This window comes from Brachionichthys hirsutus, unplaced genomic scaffold (assembly GCF_040956055.1).
Source record: "Brachionichthys hirsutus isolate HB-005 unplaced genomic scaffold, CSIRO-AGI_Bhir_v1 contig_447, whole genome shotgun sequence".
In the NCBI taxonomy this organism is placed as follows: domain Eukaryota; kingdom Metazoa; phylum Chordata; class Actinopteri; order Lophiiformes; family Brachionichthyidae; genus Brachionichthys; species Brachionichthys hirsutus.
This window is the reverse complement of record NW_027180398.1, coordinates 128,696-155,347: the sequence shown is the minus strand read 5'-3', so window position 1 is coordinate 155,347 and position 26,652 is coordinate 128,696. Positions and strand designations below refer to the sequence as shown.

General features: G+C 48.4%; 1 protein-coding gene across 1 annotated transcript; it reads left to right on the top strand.

The window, feature by feature from the left end:
* Positions 1 to 4,996: 4,996 nt before the first annotated feature.
* On the top strand, positions 4,997 to 11,307 carry LOC137914628 (BLOC-2 complex member HPS3-like). The gene is made up of 22 exons (XM_068758146.1): positions 4,997 to 5,035; positions 5,470 to 5,555; positions 5,609 to 5,680; positions 5,751 to 5,844; positions 5,915 to 5,988; positions 6,059 to 6,271; positions 6,615 to 6,734; positions 6,808 to 6,922; positions 7,050 to 7,191; positions 7,275 to 7,357; positions 7,512 to 7,686; positions 7,871 to 7,972; positions 8,323 to 8,431; positions 8,511 to 8,716; positions 8,786 to 8,963; positions 9,037 to 9,252; positions 9,549 to 9,752; positions 9,909 to 10,091; positions 10,164 to 10,268; positions 10,368 to 10,574; positions 10,654 to 10,741; positions 10,825 to 11,307. Exons 2-22 carry the CDS (start codon positions 5,505 to 5,507, stop codon positions 10,950 to 10,952), a joined length of 2,865 nt encoding a protein of 954 aa, XP_068614247.1. The 5' UTR covers positions 4,997 to 5,035; positions 5,470 to 5,504; the 3' UTR covers positions 10,953 to 11,307.
* Positions 11,308 to 26,652: the final 15,345 nt, after the last annotated feature.

The window sequence follows — 26,652 nt, the reverse complement described above, 5'->3', positions numbered from 1 at the left end:
AACTTAATATTTCATATCTCTTTATCAACTCGATTTGCATCATGTGACTCTGACCTAGTTCCTTGCAGCGTTATAAACTTCTGGCAGCAGACTTGCTTTGCGTAATAACGCCGTAATAACGCCGCCGCAGACTGACGTTGCTTCTGCGTTCTGGATTTCACTTATTGCGGGTTGTTTTTAGAACGTAACCCCCCAAAATGAGGGACTACTGTATTATGATTGCTTGTTTTGTACCGTAACTGTCCAACGCTGAATTTAGTGTTTTTACATCAGGCAGCTTGGGCAGCTAAGGGGTCCTTGGGGAAATGAATGTTCCGTTATAAACAACGCCCGAGTTCGTTCTGTCTGCGTTTTTGAAGACGGTGGGTCGGAAACTAGCCGTTAACGATATTTTCCAAAACTGAAGAACCGGTTTATGGAATTTGGACATCTTGACCGGGATCCTCTTTACAAACCGGGATATATTTTAACGTTCAAAATTTACTGAACTGCGTGTGATGCGTCTTTAATGCCGCATCGCGTCATCACAGTTTAACCGGGCGATAGCTAGCTTAACTGGATAGCTGCTCTGTTAGCATTCATGTTGAATTTGACATTGAACTTAGCCGTTAGCTTCGCGCTAACGCTATTAGCGTCTTTTTTTCCAATCATTCTTTGCACATTCGATTATATAAACTATACCATTGCACTGCTAAATATCTGGTATATCTCCGATTGGTTTATTTGATCAGAACTAGGTGTTATTTGCCCAACACTAAAACGAAGCCGAGATTCGTTCTGTCACTGACGTCATATCCGGGTCGATGTCTTTCAGTGGGATAAATGCTAGTCCGCTAAAATGCTAGTCACAAGAACGGTTCTTTGTTCTCAGTGGGATGACGCAATGTGTGTTTGTAACTTTTAAATATTTCATTGTGGTCGGATTTCTCTATTATCTATTATGTTTAAAAATCTCAATTTTGTGTCATGAACACTTTAAAGAACAAATTCTACTTTTAGGCTTTGAGATTATATTTAGACAAAGGACCATTCCTTATATAATAGGTTTAAAAGGCAGTGATGTCATTAGTATTTCGTATTTTCTGGTTATATTGCATACATTTATGTATATTTCTGCTTTCCATGACATTTATTTTTGCATTGGTATTCCTGTTCTTTAAATGATATTTGTAGGTTCTAGAGGAATAAAGGGAGGCGATTCTCCATTTCTATTGATTTTAAATTAACGGTACAATCAGCTGTAGCAGAAGATAACAGGGAATCATTTGTTTTGTCTGCAGGTATTTCAGCTGAACAGGATGCCTTTTTAAAAAGCGACCAAAGATTGCCTGTAAAGAACCGAGTGAACAAAACGGAGTGAAGATCGATCATCAGCGAAGACTGCGAGATATCACCTGGAGACCCGGAATGAAATCACCCAGAATAAGTATGTATGTTTGTCCTCGCATGCTTGCTTCATCACAGCAGCGTCCAATTCCTTCAATCTGTCCTCCAGATTGTCCACAGCAACATGTCTGTAAGGAGGAGGAAGAGGAGGTTCCTGCTGATCAGCAGCTCTGGAAGGAGGAGATGAACTCCAGTATTGTCAAAGAGGAGCCAGAGCCTCCACGCGTGAAAGAGGAGCAGGAAGAAATCCCCACCAGTCAGGAGAGAGAGCGGCTTGGACTGAAGCAGGAGACTGGAACCTTCATGTTGAGTCCGACTCGTGGAGAAACAGACCACAGCAAAGATCAGACTCTGTTCCTGAAAGCTGATGAAGATGCAGATGAAGAGTCTGGAGTTCTCATGCCAGTTATTACCTCTGTGGTAGGAGCAGCAGACATTGACCAGCTGCTGTTCTCGAACAGCTGTCATGCATCTGGAAGCCATGATAACAGAAGAGAAACAGGTCAAGAGGATGTAGAATGTGATCCCACACTTCAAACCCACAGCAAAAAGGATGGAAAAAGGAGACCATATGTTTGCACAACATGCAGCAAAGCTTTCACAAGAAATAGTGACTGTCTAAAACACATGAGAACCCACGCAGGTGAGAAGCCTTATAATTGTAAAGCATGTGGGAAACATTTCAGACAGAGTGGTGACTTGGCAGTCCACATGAGAACCCACGCAGGTGAGAAGCCTTATAATTGTAAAGCATGTGGGAAACATTTCAGACAGAGTGGTAACTTGGCAGTCCACATGAGAACCCACACAGGTGAGAAGCCTTATAATTGTAAAACATGTGGGAAACATTTCAGACAGAGTGGTGACTTGGCAGTCCACATGAGAACCCACACAGGTGAAAAGCCTTATAATTGTAAAACATGTGGGAAACATTTTAGAGAAAGTGGTCAATTGGCACGCCACATGAGAACCCACACAGGTGAGAAGCCTTATAATTGTAAGACATGTGGGAAACATTTTAGAGGAACTGGTGCATTGACAGTCCACATGAGAACCCACACAGGTGAGAAGCCTTATAATTGTAAAACATGTGGGAAACATTTTAGAGTAAGTGGTGCATTGACAGTCCACATGAGAATCCACACAGGTGAGAAGCCTTATAATTGTAAAACATGTGGGAAACATTTCAGACAGAGTGGTGACTTGGCAGTCCACATGAGAACCCACACAGGTGAGAAGCCTTATAATTGTAAAACATGTGGGAAACATTTCAGACAGAGTGGTGACTTGGCAGTCCACATGAGAACCCACACAGGTGAGAAGCCTTATAATTGTAAAACATGTGGGAAACATTTCAGACAGAGTGGTGACTTGGCAGTCCACATGAGAACCCACACAGGTGAGAAGCCTTATAATTGTAAAACATGTGGGAAACATTTCAGACAGAGTGGTGACTTGGCAGTCCACATGAGAACCCACACAGGTGAGAAGCCTTATAATTGTAAAACATGTGGGAAACATTTTAGAGAAAGTGGTCAATTGGCACGCCACATGAGAACCCACACAGGTGAGAAGCCTTATAATTGTAAAACATGTGGGAAACATTTTAGAGAAAGTGGTAACTTGGCACGCCACATGAGAACCCACACAGGTGAGAAGCCTTATAATTGTAAAACATGTGGGAAACATTTTAGAGAAAGTGGTAAATTGACACGCCACATGAGAACCCACACAGGTGAGAAGCCTTATAATTGTAAAGCATGTGGGAAACATTTCAGACAGAGTGGTGACTTGGCACGCCACATGAGAACCCACACAGGTGAAAAGCATTAAATTAGATCAACGTGGGAATCATTTCAGAAGATCTGCCCACGCTATTTTCTTCTAAAAATAGCAAATTACTATTACTTTCAGATCTATTGAACATGCCAGATTGAAATATTTCTTCAGAGCTCAGTTGAAAATGTTTATTATCAGATTAAAGGGTTAAGTCCAAAGTGCCACCTCGGAATTACTTGTTGTTTCGTTTGACAAACAGTTCATAACTCAAAAGTTCTGATTATAGTCTGTCGACTTCCTCACATCTCAGCTTTGCTTCATTATTAATGGCATTTCTTTGGGTTTTAAAGTGCTGCTCAGACACAAGAAGCAATCTGATGACGGCTCTTTTAAAGAAGCAACAAAATGATTATTTAGCTGCCGCCTTAAATGGCATTAAACAGATAATATATGTCACTTTAACTGTAAAATTAAACCTAAACCCTCATAACGATCACATTTATTACCAAATAACTTTCTCGTGCTGGATTATTTCTGGTCGTTCCATCACAAGACTCAAGACTCCCATTATTTTGTTTGCCTGGACGTGCTCTTTAGAAGCGAAGAATATGAATGCACAAAAAACAAAGTAAAAAAAAAAAGAGCAAATAAAGTGTTTAATTGAAGAAAAAGCACCTCTGATGTTAAAGAGAGCTAAAAATAGTCTGTGGCGATAATTAGATTGTCCTGGATAAAAGTCGTTGTGACTCCAATCTTCAGAGGATCAGAGATCAGTCGGCGTTTTGCTAATACCCCATCAGCGCACTAGTTGCCCCCTGGGGCTGCTCAGAGTGTGTGTTGTTGCTGTTCACGCTGTGTTCATGTGCTCAGCCGCTCTCTTCACCTTCAACGTCTGCTCCCTCGTTCATCACAATAGAAGCCGGAGTCAGAACCCAATGTTTTATTTTTGTTTATTTTTTGTAAACTTGTAAATAAAAAAATAATAAAAAAAACTTGCTGTGAACTGTGTATTTGGAGAATTCTCAGGGAAATTGGAAATTAAGGTGGAGCCAAACAAAGTCCACTCTGCCACCGTGCACACAGCTGGCCACGCCCACCCCTAATGGCGGGATGACGGCCTACTTTTAAAGTGGCAGCCCAGGCTTAGGGCGGAACCGTGACAGCGTGCTTCCGCTCTTTGATTTTTCACAGCAAAATGCCAGCCGTGCAAAATGCCCCTGCAACACAAGCTCTACTAACAGACGGCGACTGGCTGGTGCCGCAAAGAAAACGGAACATAAGATCCAGACACAAGTGAACAAGTTACTTACAACAAAAAACACGAAACACGACCTGGGCGCGCAAACCAGCTGCAGTCAGCACGGGCAAGGCGAGTAAAAAAAAAAAAAAAAAAAAAAGTTTTTTTTTTTTTTTTTTTTATCTGAGCACGAGCCATGTGCGATCATCAAAAGAGCCATAGGTTCCCGACCCCTGATCTAGGGGAAGGGGTACCTGGGAGGGGAAGGGGTTCCTGGGAGAGGAGTGTTTTCATAACTGAATTTTTAACTTGGTGCAGAAAATATATATCAAATAAATCAAACTGTTATTTTAATACAACAGTTCAGATATAGCAGAGTGTTGTTTTAGAGTGAAATGAGAACCGAATCGACCCTAAATTAAGCGACATGAACTTTCCTTGGATCGATCCGTGGAAACTCCTGCCCTCGTGTGGAATGTCTCAGTAAGACGTGATCTTGTGCTAGAATTTGAACCAATGAAAATCCGCCAGTGGGCGGGACTTTAGCTGACAGAACGCTTCCTGTTTCACAGCGTCCGATCAATAAAACAACGGAAACAGCCGAGTAGGAGGAGAAACGGAATCGGTCTGCTGGTATGTTGTCTTAAATAAATGTTTATTCTCTCATTAGATCGATTAGATCGATTAGATCGATTAGATAGAGCCATTGGAATCGCAAATACTTCCATCTGAACTGGAATGAATCGCGCTGCCGTCGCTCACAAGACCTGCATGTGATATCGATTAGTGCGTCGCTGCGCCGCCAGCAGGATGGGGCGCAGACATGTTTGAATAATAATAATAATAATAATAACAATAATAATAATAATAATAATAATAACAATAATAATAATAATAATAATAATAACACTGCGGGTTTTAGTGATTCTGTAAAAGTTTAACTGACATTAAGGGAAGTTCATTCAAATCAATAATCGATTATCTGTAAGGGCAGCGTTGTTCTTCCTGCTCAGTGAACACTTTTCATGTCATTTGGGAAAACCCAAATATGTTAATGACGTCATCAGCCCTGCTGGGTGAAGCTGAAGGGTCCTGCCTGAACATGGTGCACGTGTACAACTGCCACCCGTTCTCCTCACAGCACATCGTGCAGGTGAGTGGAAGGTGCTGATTCAGACCATGCCCCCCCCCCCCCCTGCGGTTCAGGTGGAGCAGGAGCCTGGGCTCGTCTGCTGTGGAGGCGGGGCGCTGTTCGTCGTGGCAACCGGAGGATGCAAGGTCATCTTATTCTGAAACGTAGCGTTGCCGCGGCGACCCTGTTGTGACGCGATGTGTCGGACTCTCGAAGGTGGAGGCCTACGACCTGGAGCAGGGGAGCTGCCCGCTCATCTGCCGCTTCGCCACCATGGGCGCCGTGGCGAGCATTCAGCACAGCAAGATGGGTCAGAATGAGCACAAATCGCATCAACACAGGTCATCACCTGGGTAACGCCCCCCCCCCCCCCCATCCAGGAGATTACCTCGTCACCATCGAGGAGAAGAACAGCGCCACCTACCTCAGGGTTTACACTAACTGGCGCCACCAGGTACGCTTTCTCCCGTTTACGTGACGTCATCTGGGATCGCTTAGACATGTCTGCCTGGCTTTCTGTTCAGGCAGAGGAGCGGGCCCGGGTCGGGGTGCGCTTGTTAGGCCACCTGCTGCGGGGCGGGTCCATGCGGGGCGGAGCCCAGATGGAGATCATCGAGATCCCTCTGTCGGAGCGCCCCGTCGCCGTGGCGTGCTGCGCCGTCACGGGAGACCTTCTGGTCGGGTGTGGCAACACCCTGGTTCTGTTTACTCTGAGGAGACAGAACCAGAACAGCCTGGTAAGGACCCAGAGCGCCGACCAGAACCAGAACAGCCTGGTAAGGACCCAGAGCGCCGACCAGAACCAGCACAGCCTGGTAAGGACCCAGAGCGCCGACCAGAACCAGCACAGCCTGGTAAGGACCCAGGGCTCCGACCAGAACCAGCACAGCCTGGTAAGGACCCAGAGCGCCGACCAGAACCAGCACAGCCTGGTAAGGACCCAGAGCGCCGACCAGAACCAGCACAGCCTGGTAAGGACCCAGAGCGCCGACCAGAACCAGCACAGCCTGGTAAGGACCCAGGGCGCCGACCCGCGGCCTCAGCTTGAAACGACCAAATGTTTCTTTCTCCTAAACCCAGCAGATCCTCCAGGGCGCCGGGCCCGGCGCTCACCAGAACCCCGGTCCGAGTCAGACCGTCTCCATCCTGGATTTCGAACGCTCGGTTATCCTGCATCTGTCAGAGCTCACGCCGAAGCAGGTACTTCCTATTTGCTGTCTGACGGCTGAAATTGAAAGCCCGTCGTCATCCCTCTGCGTCCTCCGCCCACCAGGTGGCGCTGTGTGACAGCTACGTGGCCATGCAGACGGAGCTGGAGGTGCTGGTTCTGAAACTCGAGGCGTCATCCGAGCCCGAAGTCCAGGAAGAATCGCCCGACATAAATCAAGGTTGGTCTCAAACCACCTTCGTCGGATCCCGGTTTCTATTGGACGCTGCGACAGTTTCACCTCCTGTGCGTGTGTGCGTGTGTGCGTGTGTGCGTGTGTGCGTGTGCGTGCGCGGCGCATCATGTAGACGACCAGCCTGATTTCCTGGTCCTCCCGCGGCACCAGGAGTTGCTCGGGGATCGAGCTAAAGACTGCGGCGTCCACGTGAGCGTTGAGAGGACCGGGCTGGAGGACGGGGGACGGTCCTCGGTGTCTTACGTCCTCTTTAGGTGCGTCCACGCCAGCGAGACGTCCTCCTCCTCGTGGCGAGCCCCCTTTTCTCAGCCCAGCTGTTTTCTCTTCCGTCCTGCAGGAGTTTGATCCCGGACTCGTCCCCGGGCGGCGTTGCCGAGGAGATTCTGCTCCAGTCCCTTCAGCTTCGTCCGCTCTTCACCCGTCAGTAGCGGCGCTAACGCTAACGCTAACCTTTGATGCCTCTAATGTCTTCTCCAGCTTCGCTGTTTGCAGGACGTTACGATCCTTACTGCTGACTAGCGGCGTTGCACGTGAACGATTGAACCGACGCGGCGGCTGCTTGTCCCCCCCCCAGGACACCAGTCGGCACCCCCGGACGGCCCGGCCTGCGTCTTCTGCTTCTTCTCCCTGCCCTCCTCCGGTTATCTGTACAGCCTGAAGGGTTGTGTCGAGCGCCTGTCGGTCTATCAGTACCCAGAGCGGGTGCTGGCGGCGGCGTTGACCGACCAGCTTCTGCACGTCATCACCAGGTAGGTGCGCGTTCTGTCCTCCGTCCAGCAGGGGGAGCGACGCGGCGTAGCCCGCAGCCTTCTGTTGTAATCACGCCGCTTTTACGCGGGCTTTCTGGTAAAGAGTCACGCTTTGTGCAACGCCGGGCGGGGCTACACACATTTACACACCTGCTCACTGTGTGTGTGTGTGTCGTTATTTTAGTGAGTTCAGAGAGCACAATGTGCTGACTGGCATTTTCCAGGCGGTGGGAATCGATCCCACAACCACACCGGCTCTGGGGAGCCTTCTATCACGCCCCCTCCTGTAAGACGAACCCTAAGCCCCGCCCCCCCCTTCCCCTCCAATTGTCTGTTGCCTCTTCAAGGCCAAGCTGCAACACCAGGACACTAAATAAAATAAAAACACACAGAAAGGTTTTCTGGCTTGTGATTGGCTCTCCCTGCCTTCACTGCGTGGATGTACAGCTTGGTCTGAAAGGGAAACTCGCCCGACAGTAACCTGCCTGATCCCTCGGTGTGTGAGTGTGTGTGTGTGTGTGTGTGTGTGTGCGTGTGCGTGTGCGTGTGTAATAATCTAACTTTGTGTGCATTTTAAATGATGTATCTGCTCCTCCCTTCTTCTGATCGCACTTCCTGCTTCCCTTTTGCCATCAGGAGCAGGAAGTGGGCGAGCCCCCCCCCCAGAGGAAGCAGCGCAGCGGGACACGGATGGAACCTCTACGTGATCGACACCGTCCCGCCCCTCACGCTTTACAGAGAGCTGGTAACGCTCTGCACGCTCTTTAGCGTCTTCGTTTATGACTCTTATTATTTTCTCGTGGCTGTCTTCGGGGGGGCCTCAGGTTGAATACAGCCGGCGGTACGTGGCGACGACCCCCCAGGCCCAAAGCCTCCGACACCTCCTCAGTGAAGCGCACCTCCTCCTCCGCGCCGCCGCGCTCCAGCAGCAGAACCGGGAGGGCGGAGCGGCCGAGGGGACGGCCGGCGGCCGGGAGCTGGACGACGCCTTCAGACAGAACTGTGCTCAGCTGGGAGACAGTTTCAGCAGGTCAGAGGTCACATCAGGATCCCAATCCTCTTTGATGTGAAGCGACTGAAAGGCTGATTCTGCTCTCAGGGCGTGTCAGAAGGACTGCCACCTCGCTCTGCCGTATTACAGGATGTCCGGCCTGTCCGTCGAGGAGGTCGTCTCCAGGAACCGCCCACTTCCCAGCAGCCCTCGCTCCCACGGCCCCGGCTTCCTGTTCTACCTGAAGCACCACCTGCTGGAGGAAACGGCGCCGAGGCTGAGTCAGGTGACGCACCAACCGCGTGGACAGAAGCAATCTGAAGCCAGAGACCAATCAGAGAGAACGATCTCGTTTCCAGGAAGCAGCCGACGAGGTCGTAGCGATCTTCAGCCAATCGGAGCCCTCGCAGCTGGTCGGTGTGTGTGTCGGCCCCGCCATGGCGAACATGAGTCCTGCCCGGACGCTGCAGGCCTTACAGCGTGCGGAGGCTACAGCTGGCGTGTCCGTGGCAACCATGATGCTGCTCCTGGACGAGCTGCCGCAGTTCACACAGCTGATGGAAAGACACGCGGAGGTTAGATTAGCGTGTGTGTGTGTGTGAGCGTGTGTGTGTGTGTGTGTGTGTGAGCATGTGTGCGTGTGTGTGTGAGCGTGTGTGAGCGTGCTTTTTATAGAAACGTATGAAACTGCGTGTGTGTGTGCGCGCGTGCGTGTGTGTGTGTGCGTGTTTTTGTGTGTGTGAGCGTGTGTGTGCGTGTGTGTGTGTGTGTGTGTGCGTGTGTGTGTGTGTGTGAGTGTGTGTGTGTGTGTGTGTGTGTGTGTGTGTGTGTGTGTGTGTGTGTGTGTGTGTGTGTGTGTGTGTGTGTTCAGATGCTGCTGTTGTACGGCTTCATGGAGGAGCCGAGGCTGTTGCTGCACGGCGGCGGCGGCGGCGGAGGCCAACACGGACACGCCCGTCCCACGGCGCTGGCTCGCCAGCTGGTTAACTCCCAACCCGGGCTGCTGGTGGCCGCCATGGTGGCGTTACACGCCAGCGGCGGCGTCCAGCTGCAACAAGCCGATCACGTGTTCAAGGTGTGCGATTCACAAACCCGCTGGCGGTCCCACGGCCAGCGGGCGCCGGGTCTGAGAGCGTTCCCGTCGTGTGTGTGCGTGTGTGTGCGTGTGTGTGTGTGTGCGTGTGTGTGCATGTGTGCATGTGTGTGTGTGTGCGTGCGTGCGTGCGTGTAGGCGCTGGGCTGCGAGCGCTGCCTCCAGGTGGATTTCTGGGAGGCGATACTCATGGCCTCCTCACAGGAAGATGTCGTTCAGGAACTTCTGTTCAGGGTGGCGTCCGTCTACATCGACCGGCTGACGGACGCGCGCCCGGACCCTCCGCGGGGGCGCGGCCCGCTGAAGAGCGCCGACATTCTGGTAGCTGAACGGTTTGATTTAGCGCCCTCGCCCCCTCTGTCGGCCATGTTGAGACGTTTGTGTGCGTTTCAGATCAACTCGTGCTGCCATTACGGCGCTCTTTACCCGTGGCTGACTGTTCTCAATCCCGCTCGCACGTCCAACGCCCAACACCAGGAGGCGCCACACAAACTCCAGGTCTGTACAAACATGGAGGAAGGGCGATACAAAGACGTGCTAAAGAAGCTCTGGAAATGAGCGGGGACGTTTTCGTGACGTCTCTGTCCGCGTCTCCAGTCCCTGCTGTGTGGACCGTCCCTGTCTGTGGGCGCCGTCTCGCCCCTGCTGGACGGCCTGCCGGAGGAGACCTCCTGGGGGTTCAGCCTGCACCTGCTCCGCGCCACCAGAAGGGGGCAGTACGACAGCTGCATTGAAAAGCTGCTGGACCGATGTCCTCAGGCCATCATCGCCTACGGCAACCATCATTTCCAAGACGAAGACAAGGTCAGCGGCGGCGTCCCGCCCCCGCGCCGTGGACCTTCTCACGCTGCATCGCCCCCCCCCCCTTGTCTCACCTGTGCAGGTGTTGTGGTGGACGAAGCTGCTCCCTGAGCTCTGCAACAGGACGAGAGCGGCAGCGGATAACGGCATCCTATTGGCTGCTCTCAAAGGTAGACGTGACCCTCTGTGTTTAAACCCCGCCCCCCGATTTTAAACGCTCGTGGATTTTTTATTTCCACCCTCGTCCCGATAGAGACGGTGGTTGTGGTTGCCATGGAGATGAGCCCAGCCGAGTTCCTTGAGCTGATCCCGGATGACGGCGCCGCCTCGTACTTCCTGCCTCACCTGTTGACATGTTGCCAGAGACACCTGCTGACCTGAAGCAGAGGAACCGCTGCCCCGGATCAATCGATCGGCTCACCGATCGGCTCCGAAGGACCTGAACGGACGTCGCTGAGATTGTTGAAAAGTGTCCAATAAGAGTTTTAAAATAAGCGAACTGTGAAAGTAGAATATCTGACAGCGGGACGGTCCTTCGCATCCGTCTTTCATCCAGTGAGCTCAGTATTGATCATATCACTCGTGGTTTCCATGACAACCCGATACTGTTGTTCTACAAAGTGACCGAGATGACAAACAATGATTTTAGATTGTGATTGGATTTTCTCTGCTCGCAGGAACTTGACGTTACCTGAACAATTCAGTTTTGGTTGTCTGTAAACAGGATTAAATTATTTCACTCTTAAATCTATTTAGTAAACTTAATATTTCATATCTCTTTATCAAGTCGATTTGCATCATGTGACTCTGACCTAGTTCCTTGCAGCGTTATAAACTTCTGGCAGCAGACTTGCTTTGCGTAATAACGCCGTAATAACGCCGCCGCAGACTGACGTTGCTTCTGCGTTCTGGATTTCACTTGTTGCGGGTTATTTTTAGAACGTAACCCCCCAAAATGAGGGACTACTGTATTATGATTGCTTGTTTTGTACCGTAACTGTCCAACGCTGAATTTAGTGTTTTTACATCAGGCACCTTGGGCAGCTAAGGGGTCCTTGGGGAAATGAATGTTCCGTTATAACAACGCCCGAGTTCGTTCTGTTGGGTTTTTGAAGACGGTGGGTCGGAGACTAGCCGTTAACGATATTTTCCAAAACTGAAGAACCGGTTTATGGAATTTGGACATCTTGACCGGGATCCTCTTTACAAACCGGGATATATTTTAACGTTCAAAATTTACTGAACTGCGTGTGATGCGTCTTTAATGCCGCATCGCGTCATCACAGTTTAACCGGGCGATAGCTAGCTTAACTGGATAGCAGCTGCTCTGTTAGCATTCATATTGAATTTGACATTGAACTTAGCCGTTAGCTTCGCGCTAACGCTATTAGCGTCTTTTTTTCCAATCATTCTTTGCACATTCGATTATATAAACTATACCATTGCACTGCTAAATATCTGGTATATCTCCGATTGGTTTATTTGATCAGAACTAGGTGTTATTTGCCCAACACTAAAACGAAGCCGAGATTCGTTCTGTCACTGACGTCATATCCGGGTCGATGTCTTTCAGTGGGATAAATGCTAGTCCGCTAAAATGCTAGTCACAAGAACGGTTCTTTGTTCTCAGTGGGATGACGCAATGTGTGTTTGTAACTTTTAAATATTTCATTGGGGTCGGATTTCTCTATTATCTATTATGTTTAAAAATCTCAATTTTGCGTCATGAACACTTTAAAGAACAAATTCTACTTTTAGGCTTTGAGATTATATTTAGACAAAAGACGATTCCTTATATAATAGGTTTAAAAGACAGTGATGTCATTAGTATTTCGTATTTTCCGGTTATATTGCATACATTTATGTATATTTCTGCTTTCCATGACATTTATTTTTGCATTGGTATTCCTGTTCTTTAAATGATATTTGTAGTTTCTAGAGGAATAAAGGGAGGCGATTCTCCATTTCTATTGATTTTAAATTAACGGTACAATCAGCTGTAGCAGAAGATAACAGGGAATCATTTGTTTTGTCTGCAGGTATTTCAGCTGAACAGGATGCCTTTTTAAAAAGCGACCAAAGATTGCCTGTAAAGAATCGAGTGAACAAAACGGAGTGAAGATCGATCATCAGCGAAGACTGCGAGATATCACCTGGAGACCCGGAATGAAATCACCCAGAATAAGTATGTATGTTTGTCCTCGCATGCTTGCTTCATCACAGCAGCGTCCAATTCCTTCAATCTGTCCTCCAGATTGTCCACAGCAACATGTCTGTAAGGAGGAGGAGGAGGAGGTTCCTGCTGATCAGCAGCTCTGGAAGGAGGAGATGAACTCCAGTATTGTCAAGGAGGAGCCAGAGCCTCCACGCGTGAAAGAGGAGCAGGAAGAAATCCCCACCAGTCAGGAGAGAGAGCGGCTTGGACTGAAGCAGGAGACTGGAACCTTCATGTTGAGTCCGACTCGTGGAGAAACAGACCACAGCAAAGATCAGACTCTGTTCCTGAAAGCTGATGAAGATGCAGATGAAGAGTCTGGAGTTCTCATGCCAGTTATTACCTCTGTGGTAGGAGCAGCAGGCATTGACCAGCTGCTGTTCTCGAACAGCTGTCATGCATCTGGAAGCCATGATAACAGAAGAGAAACAGGTCAAGAGGATGTTGAATGTGATCCCACACTTCAAACCCACAGCAAAAAGGATGGAAAAAGGAGACCATATGTTTGCACAACATGCAGCAAAGCTTTCACAAGAAATAGTGACTGTCTAAAACACACGAGAACCCACACAGGTGAGAAGCCTTATAATTGTAAAACATGTGGGAAACATTTCAGACAGAGTGGTGACTTGGCAGTCCACATGAGAGCCCACACAGGTGAGAAGCCTTATAATTGTAAAGCATGTGGGAAACATTTCAGAGAAAGTGGTGCATTGACAGTCCACATGAGAACCCACACAGGTGAGAAGCCTTATAGTTGTAAAACATGTGGGAAGCATTTCAGACATAGTGGTAACTTGACACTCCACATGAGAACCCACACAGGTGAGAAGCCTTATAGTTGTAAAACATGTGGGAAGCATTTCAGACATAGTGGTAACTTGACACTCCACATGAGAACCCACACTGATGAGAAGCCTTAAATTAGATCAACGTGGGAATCATTACAGAAGATCTGCCCACGCTCTTTTTCTTTTTTTAGAAATTTCACAATAAGAATTATTTTTTTAATCTATTTTTTTCTTTGATATGGAAGCGGAAAAGCTTTGAAATTCTGCTGCAGGGTCTAAAACTTGAACGGATCTCTTCGGGGACACCTCTCTTTTTCAATGCTTTAAAATAAATACATTGTTTTTTCATTCATTTCCAATTTATTCTGTGTTACTCTGAATCCATTGCGCTGCTTTTATTTGTCCACTACTTTATCTTTTGAGCATGTAAGTTTGTATTTGTTGACAATGTAAATGGTTCGTAATGAACACTGTTAAATTCATTATTACCGACTTCCAATAAAACGGGAACGCGTCTGCACTTCTATAACGGACAGCGAGATGACGATGACGCCATTTTGGATCAAAACATATACTTGTAGCGAAGGACGTTTAAGCCTGTAAGGATATTGATCGTGTGCTTTTTAATTTACTATGGGAGAACAGAACACATTACCGGTACAATAGAAATAATTTAATGATGAATGACTGAAAAATGTGGATTGAATGTTTTAGATTTTACCACTCTTAACAATACTTTTAAAATCAACTGGGCCAAACATTTTCTTTAAAAAACCATCTCCATGTGGAACTTTATTCCCAATGATATCTTTTTAGTTTTGGTAGTTTGAATTTTATATTAGGTTGCAACTACAATGTAGACAAACTTCAAGGAAAAGCTCTCCTTCTTTCATAAACAAGTTTTATTGGATTGGTCCCGAATATATAAGCACAAATTTCTCCCCATGAATATATGATATGGAGATGTCGTTGGCGCCCCTGTGCCAACAACAGGCTTGAGCCTCCCTGGTCCGGGCGGGGGTGGCAGCCGGTCAATCAGCATGTTTCCTCGGATCTGGACGTGTTTCACAACCTCAGTCCACAATCAGAATCAGAATCAAACACGCAGACATCCGTCACACAGCAGCGAGAGACACGCAGACATCCGTCACCTAGCAGCGAGAGACACGCAGACATCCGTCACACAGCAGCGAGAGACACGCAGACATCCGTCACACAGCAGCGAGAGACACGCAGACATCCGTCACGCAGCAGCAAGAGACACGCAGACATCCGTCACACAGCAGCGAGAGACACGCAGACATCCGTCACGCAGCAGCAAGAGACACGCAGACATCCATCACACAGCAGCGAGAGACACGCAGATATCCGTCACGCAGCAGCAAGAGACACGCAGACATCCGTCACACAGCAGCGAGAGACACGCAAACATCCGACAAGCAGCAGCAAGAGACACGCAGACATCCGTCACACAGCAGCAAGAGACACGCTGACATCCGTCACCTAGCAGCAAGAGACACGCAGACATCCGTCACGCAGCAGCAAAAGACACGCAGACATCCGTCACCTAGCAGCTGAGTCTGGACGCCACTGACTGGCTGAGTCTCACTCAGCATCAGAACAACCTTCCTCGGAGTGCCCCCCTAGTGGGGGCTGCACCACCCCCACGGACAGGAAGTGCGCCGTTGCATCATCCTCACCTCTATGATCTTGATGAAGCGTGGGAAGACCGGATTCCTGCTCACGGCGATCAGCGGTACGACCGGAAACTCCTCCGGGACCATCATGGGGGTTAGAGCCGACATCTGCGGCCCGCTGTAAGGCACTCCCCCATCTCCCCCAGACTCTTCCCCCCCGGAGCCTGCGCCTTCCCCGTCGTCCTCCCCGGAGAAACCCTTCCCGGACACGTTCCCGAACGTTCTCGCGCTCATGTAGGTTCGCGCGGTCGACGTGAGGAACCCGCTCTGGTCCCGAGCCGCGGTCCCGAGCCGCGTCCATCGAGGACACCAGCCAGCTTCTCGTATCCGCCCGGCTGGAGTCACGGACGGGTGTTTGCAGCGCGGGCCGTGGACGCCCGCGGTGCCACCGGTGAGCTGCGGGAGCTGAAGCCGGGCATCCGTCGGGTGGCGGCGGCACGCGGCGGCCCTGAGCGCCGTGGGCCACTTCCACTTTAGCCGCAGCCGGGCTGCAGCGTCGAACAGCTTCGTGTAGGTCGCCATGTTATTCTCGGGCTTTCGACAGCACGTGACGAGACAACTTCCGTCACAGTTTGATGACGTGTACAACTTTAATCTGTTCCAGAAAGGCATATGTATTTACAATCCCCCTTCCCGCTCGGACGCGTCACACCTCCAGTGATTGTATTGGTACATTAATGTGCAGCTTTTTATTTGCATATTATTTTATTTTATTCCTCACGCCCACACACCCCGACACTAAACAACACACACACACACACACACTCACGCACACCAACACTAAACAACACCCACACACACACACACACTCACACAGGAATCGCGTACTGAAAAAAAAAGCCATATTGTTTTTGAGTTGAATATATATATATATATATGCTTTCCTTTATTTTCTCTTCTTTCTTTGTTCTGCTGTTTAAACAGAAATTTGACCCCTTTCCCTAATCAAAAACTCACCAAATTTTGAACCGTTCAGAGAACAATCAAGATTGAATTTTTCCACAAAAGCTGCATATCTCAGGAAGTTACCTTGACAATCCATCAGCTCTATAACAAATATAATGTTCCTTTGGTACCATTCATTTCTAAACACTGATTTTATATTAATTGTAATTACTCTATTATTCCATAAGGTTGAATTTTGAGGAAAAAAGTTACGGGTAAATATAATTTTCCAAAACTGAGGAACCGGTTTATGGAAGTTGGACATCTTGACCGGGATCCTCATCAAAGTCACATTTCAAAATAAAATCGAATCCTTTCCCATCTTCTCAAGCAAAGACCTCGGAATGTGGAACCGATGGAATCTGGCTGTGCTAGATCGGCTTTAATCCAGTTAATTCTCAATGTGCCAACCACCGATTCAGAATCTGGAGCTTTATGTGGCACCCATGACTATTTCAGTTAGAAAAGGCACCTCCCAATATTTTTATGTTATTGGTTTTCACTGTCATTGTGCATGTAGACTGACTGAACAGGACGTTCTGGTGTTATCCCAGTCGCCACCAGTAAGTGGCAGTAGTGGCGCACCGACGGACTCCGCAGCGCATCCGGTGACGTCACACGCATGCGCAGTTAGTGCGCAGTGGAAGCGAGGTGACGGCGCGAGGCAGATAGCGGCTCTACTAATATACTTTTGTTGCATTTGCAGAATTAAAGATTCACCAGTTACACTAAAGGCTGTGCCTCTGTCTCTACGTGTGTAACATAAACTTGGCGAGCCAGCCAGGAGAAAATAAATAAAAATAAGCATCCTGAAAGCCGAACCTAGAATCAACATGGAGCAAAGACTGGATGAGATCATCGCAAGACTGTGGGCCTTGGGGAAGCCAGAGCTCATCAAAGTGTGTCATTGTCTAAAGTGCAGTGAGCCGGCAGGGGAAGGGTTCAATGGCCAGAACCGCCGTGCTTTGATGAAGATGGTGGAATCCACGATTGGTGAAATTGAGGATGGTGAAGAACCCGAGGTGTTCCAACAGTTTGTCAGTGACCTCCAGTCATTTGTAAAATTACTAGAAGAACATGGAACAATAGAATCTGAATCACAGAAGTCAGAAAATGCTGCCATGGAAAGACTCAAGCAGGAGTTTGAGCAGCTTCAGCAGACACAGGCGGAAGAACGGCGCCACCTGGAGGAGAAGATTGGAGCTGTGGGAGGGAAAGTGAGCACCATGACAGTAACTCCCGAAAGAGAGGTGAACCTACCTGCGACCCACAGAGTTCCAGAAGTCACACTAAAGAAAGACTTTAAAATATGGGGCCAGATTGGGGAAGCAGGACAGAAAGATAAACTTTTGTTCACCAGTCTCAACAACCAGATTGAGTCAGGTATCAAGAAGGGATCCTCTGAGGATGACATAATAGAAGCTGTTATCAGAGCCGTCAGCCCAGGCCTTCATCTCAGAGATCTACTGGAAGTGAAGCGGAACCTCACACTCCCCACTCTCAGAATCATATTGAGAGGACACTACAAAGCTGAATCCGCATCAGACCTGCTGCATCGACTCATGAACATTGTCCAAGATCCCAAAGAGTCTGCTCAAGCCTTCCTGTTTAGAGCCATAGAGGTAAGAGAGAAACTGTTCTGCAAGTCAGGGGAAGAAGATGAGGGAGAGCAGTTTAGTGCAAATCTTATCCAGCGCAAGTTCCTGCGGTCACTGGAGACAGGTTTGCTAAGTGAAGCTGTAAAGTTCCAGTTAAAACCATACCTGAGCAACCCAGGGATTACAGATGAGGTTTTAATTGAAAAGATAAATGAAGCTGCGAGTCTTGAAACAGAGCGGCAAAACAAGCTTAAGAGACATGTGCCAGTCAAACCACCCAGAATTAATGAAATACAAGCAGAGGTGCAACCACAAGATGGCGACACCGACACACAGGAGGAGAGACTGAGCAAAGCAGGTGACAAAAGTAGTCAGAAGAGACAAATGCAAAGCAGAGGACCAGACCCAGAGACTGTGAAACTGATTGAAGGGCTTAGAGCAGATGTACATGAGATAAAGACACTGTACACTGAGTCTGGGGCAGCAACATCAAAGCGCGCATCCACTTGGACTAAAGGGTGCCAGGCATGTAGAGAAGCTGGAACTGGTGACGCCTGCAGGCACTGCTTCAGGTGTGGACAAGAAGGCCATCTCTCCCGCGGCTGCAGACGGACAACGCTGCAAGGAAACGGGAAGGGGTTGCTGAACCGGGACCGACAGTAACCCAGTCACCTTCCAGGCCCCACATCGGCATCACATCGCTGCAGGCTAATCCTGAAGGTCCACGAAAACCAGCCGGTAAGCGCAAAAACACCATGATTCCCCTACAGTCGGACAATTACGTACAATCACAGCGCCAATCCAAGCTTATCAGTCTCGTCGGAAGAAGATGTCTAGTCCAGTGCCAACTTGATAACGTACCAGTGGAGGCTTTATGGGATACAGGGGCTCAGGCAAGTTTAATAAATGATGAGTGGAGAAAGAAACACCTCCCCCCACAGCATCGTAAGACCCCTCACCGAGCTCCTATCTGAGCCACTGGTAGCCTTAGCGGCAAATGGTAGTAAAATACCATACATGGGCTGGATAGAGACTGAATTTTACTTGGACTGTGAAACCCACCCCGCAGAGACATTACTTGTTCCCATTTTAGTATCAGATGATCCTAATGTCGCTGAGAAGCCTATTATTGGGTTCAATGTCATCAAAGAAGTAGTGGGAAAGTGTGACACAGGGCAGTCCAAGGCAAAGCACATACAGGAAATCAGTCAGACATTTTCAGTGTCAGTAAAAACAGCCAAGTCCATGCTGAAGATTTTGCACAGTCACAAAGAGGACCAAAGAGTCGGGACAGTTCACACGGGGAAGAAAGAGATTTGCCTCCCTGCAGCCCAAATAACTACCACATACATCCGTGCAGATGTAGGAGCGCAGTATGCAGGCCAGAGTTTACTGTTTGTTCCAGATGAACTGTCACCGCTACCTGAGGGCCTGGTGGTACAAGAAGGATTGGTTACTGTCACACGGGGAAGGTCAGTACATATACCCATCTCCATTGCCAATACACATAAGCCAGACCTTATCTTGTCTCCCCGCACCATCCTGGGCCACCTAGAGGAAGTACAAGCGGTGTATCCAGTTCCGGTTCAAAGCCCTGTAAACATATCTGAGAAGCTTGATGGTGGCAGTGGTATTGAGGTCCAGGTAAACGAAGTTACCACCAACACCCAGTCTCAGACTAAGCCATCTCAGTGGGATCCCCCGGTTAAACTTGATCATCTCAGTCCCGACCAGCAAGTAGTGGCGAAGCAGCTATTACGAGAAGAATGTCATGCTTTTGCATATGATGACAAAGATGTAGGATGTATCCCCTCTTTAAACCTGCGCATCACACTCAATGATACTGCCCCTGTGAAAAAAACATATATTTCGGTCCCAAAGCCCCTGCACCAAGAGGTTAAGGACTATCTTCAAGATCTGTTAGACAGGGGGTGGATTTCTGAGTCAAGATCATCCTACTCATCCCCAATCGTCTGTGTCAGAAAAAAATCAGGTGAATTGAGACTGTGCTGTGATTACAGAGAACTGAACCGGAAGTCCGTACCAGACAGGCACCCCATCCCAAGAATTCAGGACATGTTGGACTCTCTGCATGGCAGCTCCTGGTTCTCCGTGCTCGATCAGGGCAAAGCCTATCACCAAGGCTTTTTGGATTCAGAAAGTCGTCCCCTGACAGCTTTTATTACTCCATGTCGATTGACGTCGATTACCACAACCTACCCATTTGAACTTGTGTCAATTGACTTTTTGCATTTGGAGACGTGCAAACATGGGTATGAATATATCCTGGTGGTAATGGATCATTTTACCCGCTTTGCAGAAACGTATGCGACGAAAAACAAGTCAGCAAAGACTGTGGTGGACAAAATCTTTAATCACTTTGCGTTAAAGTATGGTTTTCCAGTGAGAATCCACCACGACATGGGCCGAGAATTTGAAAACCAATTGTTCGCTCAACTTCAGACAGTCAGTGGTCTCCGTGGCTCCCACACAACGCCGTACCATCCGCAGGGGAACGGGCAGGTGGAGCGTTTTAACAGGACCCTGCTCTCCATGTTGAGAACCCTCACAGACAGTGAAAAAGCAGACTGGAAAGAGTCACTGGCAAAGGTTGTACATGCTTATAACTGCACTAAGAGTGAAGCTACTGGGTTCTCTCCTTACTACCTGCTTTTTGGCCGCACTCCGAGACTCCCAATAGACATCCTGTTCAACCTGCCCAACCGAGAACAACAAGGCAGCTACGAAGAGTATGTGCAAAAGTGGCGGACGCAGATGAGCGAAGCCTATCAGATTGCGTCAAAAGCGGCACGGAAGGAAGCTCTAAGGGGCAAACACTACTATGATCGAAAGGCATATGGTGTCCAGCTGTATCCAGGAAACAGAGTACTCCTTCGCAACGTCAGAGAGAGAGGAGGGCCCGGAAAAATCCGCTCATACTGGGAGGATGCTGTGTACGAGATAGTTGCCCAGAAAAGTCCTGACCTGCCTGTTTATGAAATAAAACCAGGGCAAGGAGGTAAAAGCCGAACAGTACACAGAAACCTGCTCCTCCCATGTGACAGCTTACCTGTTGAAAAACTTACCGACAAACAGCCGACCCAACACAAGAAGAAACCGCGAAACAAAATGAGCAGACAAAAACAGATGCTACCGCAGTACACAGACTCAGACAGTGATGAAGAAGGTGCGCTTGTCTGGAGATCTCCTCGCCTGCAGATTCGTGAGGAGCGCAGAGCTCAGGTGCACAGCCGTGAGTCGGAGCAGCAGCGGGAGCAGTACCAGGCAGAGGCATCAGGCGCTCAGCACACCTACAACCAGGACGCTGCAGCAGAAGAAGATGGCCCGCCAGCAACAGGAGGAGAAGCAGATCAGGAGCAGCTCAGTGACCATCATTCGGATGGTGATGCATCCCAGCAAGATATGGGACATCTTCGTCGTCCCATATCTACCCACAGAGGGAGCGGCGAAGGCCCCGGGTCCTATCCTATGACCGGCTCGGACAACCAACCACAAGACCAGTCGGTATAGACTGCGTCAGGGTGAGTGTCTCGCCCACAGGGTCACAGCGACTGTGGAGACCATGGGAATCTGACACCGTGCGAGCAGAATATTCAAGATTCAGAGGGTGATGCACACACTTTAAGACTGTGATTGGTAGTGCTCTCTATCCAGAGGACATGGAAGTGATGTTCACAGGGACTGAGTTAACGGTTACTGGGGTCTGGATGTAAACAATGTGGTAAAAAGGTAACAGACAGAATGATGAAGTTGGCTGTTTATGTCTGGTTACAAAGGATGAAAGGTAATGGTCACTGTCGGTGAACTTGTTTATTGATGTTGAGTAGTAATATGGTCAGTCCTACAGACACTGTGGTATTGTTTGATATTTGGGAAAAACATGATGAAGCATGTTTTTATTTTATTAAGCGGGGGAGGGTGTGGCACCCATGACTATTTCAGTTAGAAAAGGCCCCCCCCAATATTTTTATGTTATTGGTTTTCACTGTCATTGTGCATGTAGACCAGGGGTCGGGAACCTTTTTGACTAAGAGAGCCATGAAAGCAAAATATTTGGACATTTATTTCAGTGAGAGCCATATAATATATTTTAAACGCGGATTCAACTAAATGTCAGTATAAGCGGTAAGCAGGTAATGAAACTAGTATAATAAGCCTCTGAACGTTACGGACTAACGTGAGCGGAGCCCAGAAAGCAGAACAGAGACGGTGCGATGGTTGAATTTATCATTTACGTCTGGAGCTGCACACAGGACGAGGGGCGGCTGGAGCCCAACGTAATAATACACAGCCGAGAGAAAACAAAAAAGCAAGTGCTGCCCTCTTGAAGCAAACGCAGGGCCCCGTCTTTTTCACACATTTATTCCAAAAGAAGGTCCCAGGTAAGAATACATTAAAATAGTAGTAATAGTAAGAGGTAGTAAGAGGTCATACAGTGGCTTTGCCATCCTGGAGAAGTCCCGGATGTAAACCGAGCAGTTTCCTCACCTCTCTCACTGTTGCTGGGCTCTGGTGTGCGAGCGCCTCTACCGCCTCCACCTCCTTCGGGTTCATCCGGTACCCGTCTGCAGAGATAACACGTCCCACGTAGACAACCTGTGCCTTAAAAAACTCACATATTTGGGCTCTCAGCTTTATCCCACAGGCTCTCTGTCTCTGCAGAACCTGTTGGACATCCTGCACATGTTGGTCAAATGTACGGCTAAAAACAAGAACATCATCCCTGAGATCTCCCAGACACCCCACCATGTGGCGTTGAAAGGCAGCTGGGGCATTTGAGAGTCCAAATGGGATTCTGATCCACTCATAGAGTCCCCACGGTGTTATAAAAGCTGTATACGGTCTGCTCTTCTCGCCCATGGACCCTTGGTGGTACGCTTTACCCTGGTCCAAGACCGTAAACCAGGAATTTCCTCCCAAATTCTCCAGGATTTCTTGGATTCTGGGGATAGGATGATGGTCTGGCTGAGTTTTCTCATTCAACAACCTGTAGTCAATGAATAACCGGAGAGTGCCATCCTTTTTCCTGACACACACTACAGGTGACGAGTAGGAAGAATATGACTTTTGAATCCAGCCTCTGTTTAACAAGTCCTGAATGTGAGCCTTAACTTCCTGACACAGATGTCGGGGTATTTCATTATGTGTTCTTTGAACCGGGACAGAGTCTTTTAAGTTAATGTCCATTTGTAAGGCAGTAACGCGGCCAGCATCCCACTCATCCCTGGCAAAGACATCACACTCCTCCCTCAGCACCTGCCGAACTCTGTGCTGCTGTTCTATGGAGAGGTGACTCAGGTCCATGGGCGGGTCCCAGGCCTCCTCCTGTCCTACTCGACTTGGCTGTTCTACTAATGATGTGGACCTGCTGCCCAATGACTGAACCTCTGTAGACTTGCGCTCTAATGGATAGACCGCATCAATACTATGTACCCAGCCCAGCGTTGTCCGGCCCCATAGTGTGATGTCACAGTTCGTAGTATTTTCAACAGTTACTTCAATCCCTAAATTGGCTTGAGGGCATTGTATCAGCTGCTCTCTCACTTTGAGTCCTGTGGGCCATGGTGTCTCTGGATTAGGCTCCAGCAGGATGTGAGGCCCATTCAGCACCCCTTGTTGTAGATAGTTACATTGCACTTGGATGGCTTTATTCTTTGGGACCGCGACTGGCTTTCTTCCCACTCGGGCAATGTAGGAGGTATTTTCAGATGCCGGTCTCCTCAAAACTGTTAACACCGCCCTCGCCGTCTTCTGTCCCACCTCCAGTGCTGAACAGAATCTCTGTATCATGTGACCCGCAGGGAAAAATCTTTCAGGATCCTCGTTCGTCGACGCCAGCTCCTCGATTACATTAAATCCAATAATCGGACGTTCCAGTTCTGTAGAGGCGACAAGTATTGGGACAATCACAGGCTTATCAGCAACTGTATTCTGAGACAGAGTGAATGCCACTTCGATCCAGCCTTGTGTAGGGTTTTACCAAACCCTCTTCCGGTTCTTGTTCTCCGTAGCGGGTGCGTATTCAATGAGGAGAATGTGGGTTAAGATGAAGACATTTATATAATTAACAGATCAGTACAAGTTAGTTCAGACATCAGCGCTGAGATTCCAACACAGCTCTCGTGCCCGCGCTTCATTGGAATGAAGACGCTTCCTGCTTCGTCCTCACGTCATTCTGTCCCCTGAAGGCGGGACTTTGTCCCAGCCAATCTAAGCCCATGTTTATCTGTGTTGTGTGATGTCACTGTTGTGATGCGTTCAATTGAAATCAGTCATTACAATAACAAACTAAACGTGGTGCGTCCCTGTTGTTCTGTCGGCATGTAAACACGTTGTGGAATCCCATCTAAGATGGAAATTCCCTCCACTTGTTAAGGGATCTGTGTGCCATTTGCTGCAGGTCCAGTCCTCCCTCCTCCAGTAACTCCTCCACAGGCCTCACCGCAGCATCAGGTAAGTACCTCCGCTTCCTCTCCGCTCCAGTAATGGATACTTGTGAGCCAGTGTCCGACAGCACTTTGGTGTCCACGTCATTCATGGTGGCTCGGACCAGACACCTCCTCCCCACCAGCTGAGCTGTTTGGTGTTGTTTACTAGTGAGGGGTGCTGTCGTGCAGAATAGATCTATTTCCTTTCCAGGATTGCCACTCTCAATCCTGTTGGTGGAGGCTGGCATGTTCCTGGGTACTCTGCGGCAACCGATAGCCCAGTGGTCTGCGCTCCCACATTTGTAACAGTGGTCGCATTTCCCCCGTGGATTCGTCTGCTGACACTGGAAGCACCGTCTGCTGGGGCGTGTTCTCTGTGATCTGTGGAAGTTACCGCCACTTTGTCCCCTGGGAGGCGATGCTGGCTGCTGCAGGCTCGACAGGCGTGCAGTGAGGTTCTGTATGGCCTCACATATAGCTTTATTTCCTTGATCCACTTTTTCCAATAATGTGTCACGTTTTTGGGGCTTTTCTTGACTCTTGGTGCTCGTAGGGCTACTGTCATAACTACAGCTCTCTGAAGAAATTGTACTGGACTCATGACTCGCCGCCGACACCTTAACTCTGGATGTTATCGCCAGCTTACTCTTTCTCTCAGTTTCCATGTTGTAGGCAGCTGTCATTTTCTCCAGCAGGACTTTGTCTGCAACCCTTGGATTCTGTAAGTGTGGTTTTAAGTCCATGTGGATGGTGTCGTCCTGGAGTCCGGTAAGAATCGTTTGTAAAAACTGATTTTGAATAAGTTCTGGGCTGTATTTTAAATAGTGTCTGCTCGTTCGGATGCAAAATGTGTTTGCTGCCTCAAGTCCATCGCTCGAACCAAAAACTGGACTGGAGTTTCTCTGGGCTCTTGTGCAACACGGGTGAGTAAGTGGTACAACTCAGTCGCATCTTTTTCAACAAAGTGAGTCCGAAGTATTTGTTTTAGTGCTTGCATTGACAGATCGTCCCCACTTTCCAAGTAGCTTCTTAGCTTTGTGCCAGGGATAATGGCCTGAATAACTGCATCAACAATTTCACCCTCTTCATATCCTTTCTTCATTGCTTTTGTAATTTGCCTGTCCAAACTTGCATATCCCAGCTTATCCTTTTGATCGTGTTCACCAATTTGACCACTAATCTTCAAGTCTTTTCTATACATCGGGTGCACAACAGTTCTTTCCGGCACATTCAGAGCAGCAGGCTCATAGCAGCAGCAGGCTCAGTCTTGGGTGCCGTGCCTTCCGTGGCCGCATGAGGGCGCTCTAGCGACGATTAGGGTAGATTATTCTAAATTTTAAGGTCTTTTTAAGGAGCTTAAGGCAGGGGTGGGCAAACTTTTTGACATGCGGGCCACATTGGGTTTGAAATTTTGACAGAGGGGCCGGGCCAGAAGCATTTGGATGAGTGTTTGGCCCAGATATACTAAAGCGTTGTGTGTAGTGTGCAAACCTCATAGCACAGTACACACACAGATAGATGTACAACCCGATTTACTAACAGTGTGTACCAAGGACTGCGTCTTTCAAATGTGCAAAATAGCCTTTATCCAGGTAGTACGTTTGTCTCAATGAATATGCAAGATGCAGCATTTACAAATATTTTGGCACAACAGTGTGAGCAGAAATGTAAATAGATTAAAATAGCACAACAGTGTGAGGAGAAATGTAAATAGATTAAAATAGCACAACAGTGTGAGGAGAAACGTAAATAGATTAAAATAGCACAACAGTGTGAGGAGAAATGTAAAATGTAAATGTAAATAAGGGGACGGGAGTGATGCGTCAATTCTTTCTAAATCAGAGAAGCGACGGCAGACCTCGGCAGGAGCCTCCCGTTCTTGCGTTGATTGCTTGCTAGCGTAGTTTGCATCCTTCGTGGCAAAGTGCCGGCTGATATTATATTCTTTAAAAACCGCAACGGCTTCTTGGCATATCAGACATACAGCCGTAGTTTGGATTTCAGTGAAAAAAAATCTTGTTGTCCACTCTTTATTAATCACTCGGCCCTCACCGTCTACTTTCCTTTTCTTTGGTCCGCTCATTTCTCCAGTGGGGTTCAGATAGCAATGGGGAAAAAGAAACGAAAGCAGAGTAACACGCTACACGCCACCGGTGGTCAGTGCGCCATCTGCTGGTGAAACACGGGTATTGCAGGGACAAAATGAAAGTTATGATCTTGAATTTTTTGGTAATTGGACAAGTTCGGCGGGCCGTATTGAAAAGCATAACGGCCGTGGTTTGCCCATGTCTGAGTTTAAGGTCTGATGGAGCCTCCAAATCACAGAGTGGAATACGAAGAGAACAAATGGATCCATGCATGTAGATAGAATATATTAGCCTAATTA

Excerpts from the sequence above, each read along its gene's own strand:
- LOC137914628 (XM_068758146.1), top strand. The coding sequence starts at position 5,505 with ATGGTGCACGTGTACAACTGCCACCCGTTCTCCTCACAGCACATCGTG. Across the intron at positions 9,253-9,548 it reads TGATGGAAAGACACGCGGAG|ATGCTGCTGTTGTACGGCTT; the intron begins GTTAGATTAGCG and ends GTGTGTGTTCAG. Across the intron at positions 9,753-9,908 it reads AAGCCGATCACGTGTTCAAG|GCGCTGGGCTGCGAGCGCTG; the intron begins GTGTGCGATTCA and ends GCGTGCGTGTAG.